The 5,000-nt window shown below is 38.5% G+C and overlaps 2 protein-coding genes across 4 annotated transcripts in view; both read left to right on the top strand.

Annotated features, from left to right (window-relative positions):
- LOC138005073 (neuropeptides capa receptor-like) overlaps positions 1 to 1,219 on the top strand; it is a 1,449-nt gene extending 230 nt beyond the window's left edge. Inside the window, exon 1 of the mRNA XM_068851362.1 lies at positions 1 to 1,219. This exon is cut by the window's left edge and continues 230 nt beyond it. Within this exon, the coding sequence (XP_068707463.1) occupies positions 1 to 855 (855 nt within the window). The 3' untranslated portion in view covers positions 856 to 1,219.
- A 2,943-nt stretch (positions 1,220 to 4,162) lies between these two features.
- Positions 4,163 to 5,000, top strand: part of LOC138007589 (dihydrofolate reductase-like) — a 10,499-nt gene continuing 9,661 nt past the window's right edge. For 2 of the 3 annotated variants that reach the window (XM_068854592.1, XM_068854590.1), the window contains exons 1-2: positions 4,163 to 4,384; positions 4,741 to 4,790. In XM_068854592.1, coding sequence (XP_068710693.1) covers positions 4,290 to 4,384; positions 4,741 to 4,790 — 145 coding nt within the window. In that variant the 5' untranslated portion in view covers positions 4,163 to 4,289. The remainder of the gene's footprint in view (positions 4,385 to 4,740; positions 4,791 to 5,000) is intronic. The other variant, XM_068854593.1, reaches the window with a different exon arrangement.

The following is a 5,000-nucleotide window of genomic DNA, read 5'->3' as shown; positions in this document are numbered from 1 at the left end:
TACTACGTCATGAACATGGTGGTTTCTGATTTGGTGTGCGTTCTTCTCAACTGGCCCCTCTTTGCTACTGAAGGTATGCTGCAGGCTGGTGGAAGTCTTATTACGGACGCTGTTGCCGCTTCGTTCTTCTGCAAGCTGGGAATTTATTCACGATCACTGTCATATTCGGTGTCTATAATCAGCTTAGTTCTAATCGCTGTGGACAGATTTATCGCGACAAGGTTTCCACTAAAATCGTTAACGATAACTGGAAAAATTCGAACAATTTTCATGCTTGTAAGTTGGGGTATACCAGCGTTTGGTCTCATTCCGTACTTGCTTTACTCTAGAGTAATTCAATCAGAGGAACATACTTTTTGCAGAAACATGATGAGTCAGTTACTGCTGCAAACCTACTACTCCGTAGGTTTTGTTTTGCTCTACTGCATCCCTTTCATTTTTATAGTCGTCCTCTACTCGCTAATTATGAAACAACTAAGAGAAAGAAGGAAGCTCTATAATGGGGATCGAATTCAATCCAGAGCAAAGAGAGACAAGGAAAACCAAAACATGATGAAAGTCTTCGGATCAATCGTCCTTGGATTTTTCACTTGTTGGACACCTCTTTATGTCTACATGTTTTTAAAGTCACTTCACCCCTCTGTGTTTACGAAAGATAAATGTCGTACATTAAATCTGGTGGGTGTGCTGTACTACATTTTCCCACTGATAAGTACAACCATCAATCCATTTATCCTGATCGCCTTTAGTTCTAGGTATCGCGTCTCGTTCAAGAGAGCATGTTTCTATTTTCTCTCTCAAAAGAAGGGACAAAACAGTCCGCAATTTGCATTGGCGGCAGTTTCTCCACAGTAACTTCATAAATTAGCTTTCGGTCAAGAGAATTTGTTAACGGAAGTACAAGTTACAACTCGGTGGTTTCGAAAATTTGTTGTAAAGAGTTATTCATAAGCCTTCCTAACCCGTAACTAGCAATTTGAGTGGTATGATTCCCCTGTAGCTAAAAGGGAGTAACAGGGAAAGCCACAACTGCCCAAATCAGAAAGGGACTAGCAAAAGTTAATAACATTGAACGTAAACTCTTTATTTACATGCACTGACGAAATTATGTCATGTTATGTGGTCTTCCTACGAGTCTTGTGAATTCACGTTAGTTAAATACACTAGGTTACCTAATTACTTAAACAATAATTTAAAAGAAAGAAATGAAATAAAACATTGAAATTGTTTTCCTGCAAGTACAACAGTCATAACTGAAAATCTTTTCCCACTGGATAAGAATTTTTAAACTGTTTAAACTGAGTCGCTGTCTGATCTTAGGCGCATTTTTTAGTTGATCCATAGAATATATGCCCTGTAACATATGCTCCTTTTCGCAGAGCGTTCTTAATTGGCCTGATATAACAATTCGACGGGGGGTTCCTGAGACGATAGGGCGCGTTGTATAGCAAATTGATCTAGTAAACCATTTATTGTCCTTCCTTTATAAGTTACTACATTCCCCTAGTGTATTTGTTAACGTATTTGTTAAAACTGTTTGATTTCTTATGGTATGCAGCGAAGATTTGTGGTGTTGAGCATTCAAACTCATATTAGGAATAAGGTATGAGGCACCGCTGTATGTTTCGATCACATTTGATTACTTATTCTTTGTCTTCAATTTGTGATCTGCAATGTTGATGACTTCTCAGCACTAAACGAACTACAAATTGAACGGAGATGAAACTAACCGTCCATTTCATGTGCAGCTAGGAAAGTGTTTTGACTGAGATATCGGATGAGTTCAGGAAACCTTAACAACTTCAAGACAGGCAAATAGCTGTGGATGTTTTCTGAGAGTCTGTAGTACAAGCTGTAAAAACAGAAGAAGCAAAACCAGTTCGGGGTAGTTCAAAACACCTCGAGAAATGCAAATAGCACGTTTTGACTTCCTAAAACTCTATATCATAATAGAATCAATCTGTTAAGGAAAATAGAATGGTTTTTGTCGTATCGTATTACCTTACTTACTCGACCCGTTAATCGTATCAGTGCAACCTCCGGGAAGCCCTGGCCAAGGTCAAAGGAAGTGAAAAACTTCCAAAAAAGCAAAGCTATTTTAATATTTCAAGGAAAAAGAGAATATCACAAAAAGGCGGCATGCATTGACCTTTTATTGTTCTTTATCACTCATTGCTATAATAACTGAATTAAAGAATTATTCGCCGAAGGCGAAGATTATCGGTGAATATTCACCGAGACGAAATCGAGGTGAATATTCACCGATAATCACTGAACCTGAGGCGAATAATTATTTGAGTATAAATACACAGGTGATTATTTCAAAAAGGAGAAAAAAAAACATTTCCACGCGAAATCATCTTCCGCTTACAGTGGCAAAACGACTACTGGCAGCCATTTTGTCCGTCGAGGTGATTATCGGCTGATCATCCGAGGTAGCGAGCCAATGAGAGCGCGCGATTTTGTATAATCAACTGTGTATATATACTAATTATTATTAGCCAACTGTACTAGTTATTGTACAGAAAACGCAAGGAACGAGAACAAATATTCCACGATATTGTACAGTTAGTTATTTGTACACTTGGTTATAGTACAGTAGAGAACCGGTTTGACTAGTTTAGATTCTGACGTTGCCCCACAATATGTCACGCGTTCTCGGTTGTTTACAATTCATTTGCTAAAACTTTAGTGCAAAAAAGATTATTAGATATTTTGGGGTTTAGTATCGCTGAGTATTTTTACTCCTTGTTTGTATTTTGACTCGCCCTAGCGGGCTCGTCAAAATACAGCGCAAGTCGTAAAAATACGCAGCGATACTACACACCAAAACATCTAATAAGATATATATATTTACACGAGCAGCACACCGAACGGGAACCTTGCGCGAAAAGAAATGAACGATGTACTGAAACAGTAAAAATGCCAAAATAACACACTAACTAACACCTTCCTGGATAACATGATATTCAGTGATCAGCATTTTTCTATGAAATGAAGGAGGCTCTCCCAGGCCTTTTGGCAACATGGCTAATTTGAACTAGGGAACAGGGCACAAAAGACAAAATGTTTCAGGGAACAAGGAAACATAAACCATTTTTGGGATCAAAAAGCTGAGAACAAGTCTGGAAGTAATTTTGGGAAGAAGGGAAAACAAGCAATTTTTTAAAGAGAACAAAGGATCTCGCAACCTCATAGATTTAACACACCACGTGGTTAAAAAAATTAAATTCTGCCTTGCATAAAAGAGTCGAAAAATTGGGAAAATACTTGCTTATAACAACAGGTCATACCAAATTCATTTATTTGCGAGTAAAGAGCGAAAGATTTTCATTCATTGCATGTCTCGCTTATTTGTATGGAGTCAATTTGCACTAACACACAAATTTTTGGCAAGGGACATTTCCTAGTGATAATCTTTCATGTCTATTTTAACAGCATCCAGATTTCGACAAATTCAGTTTTTGTAACGTCTTCACCTCCTTACTCCAAACATTCCATTTTTTGGCCAAATTCTACAAAGCCTCACATATTAGTACTTTCGATAGACGTTCTTTACATAAATGCATCGTCTTCATGGCATCTCCGCTCTTCTATTGAGTTCTCCCAACGAACGCACTTCATAATCAATGATCACGAAAACGCCTAGATATGTTTCTCCTAAAGCGATGAATGGCCAGGATTCTGTTAAATACGAATATTCCGATTGAAAAAAGGGCATTACGTTGCATATGGAGATTACTTAAGGCGATCACATGTTATAAAAAGGTAAAAGGAGCAAGGCTGATATAACAGTGAAGGAATATATTGGAAAAAGCCAATTGCAATATTCGAAAGGCACTGCCTTACTTCATCTGGGTTTTACACAGCAATGACTGGGCAATGACTATTGTTGACAAAGCTCGTCTGGTGATTCCAGCCTCCAAAGTTCTCCCAGTGAACGAACAGTTTCATAATCAATGATTACTACTGCACATGCACATGCACATGGCCTCTATCCAAGGCAATCCCATGTTGAGGATGCGTCCAAGGATGAATCTTCGTCTCTTCCCGAATGGCTGGGATCGAGTGGCTGAAGTTTTGTGTCCGTGGGCAGCGGCAACAAGCTATCCTAGTAAGTTCCTTATGTACACTATAATAATGGATACATGAAGTACCTACGTCCAAAATGGCGAAGACGTTGGTTGAACAATGCACGCTGCAAGAACTTTAACTCGTTTTCATAGCCCAATGCGATGAGACTGGTGCCTTTTTAGAATTAAATAGATACAAAAATAATAAGGAAAACAATGAGCAAGCATCTTCGCCATGTGAATTGTGTTGCTGCCATGGCATCAAATCGTGGGATCGGAAAGGATGGAAAACTGCCATGGCCTACCCTTAGGTGAGCTATAACCGAAACTATTTAGGTTAAAATTTTGATATTATAACGGTTAAACGCTCTGGGCTTTTCGTCCTTTCTCGGCTTTCCGTCAATAGCCTGTTATTTAGCTTCATATCCAGTGGGGTCATATGAGAAGGATGAGATGGGGGAGGTTGGAAACCCTAGGGGTTTTCACATTCCAGGTAGATAATCTCTCCCTTGAGCATGTTTTGAACATCAGATTGTTATACCTTGACACCCTTTCCACAGTGAGAAAGAGGTAAACTATGTTTATAATGCTTACCGGGAATGACTTGATTGTCATGTGTAATAATTTTACTTCAAAATATTTTTTGTTTGCATTTTGCCCAATGAAGAACTGACTTAGATTTCTTAGCAAGGATAACAACCACAGTCAAAGACAAAGGTAAATATTTATTATTATCAATGCTAGATGAGGACTCTGAAGCTGTGGCAAGCTATTATGAGTAAAAAGGAAACTGTGAGATGTCACCTCAATCCACACTGTACCCTTTACCAACACCCTAGCCGATCATTTGTGTGAAGTTCATACACACAATAGATAACGTTTTTGTGACATGAGTTAAGGTGTGCATTACAACTAGTGACAATCAGG

The sequence above is a fragment of the Montipora foliosa genome, chromosome 6 (genome assembly GCF_036669935.1).
Source record: "Montipora foliosa isolate CH-2021 chromosome 6, ASM3666993v2, whole genome shotgun sequence".
Taxonomy (NCBI): domain Eukaryota; kingdom Metazoa; phylum Cnidaria; class Anthozoa; order Scleractinia; family Acroporidae; genus Montipora; species Montipora foliosa.
Note: the sequence above shows the minus strand (reverse complement) of the source record. Positions and strands in the feature narration are given on the sequence as shown.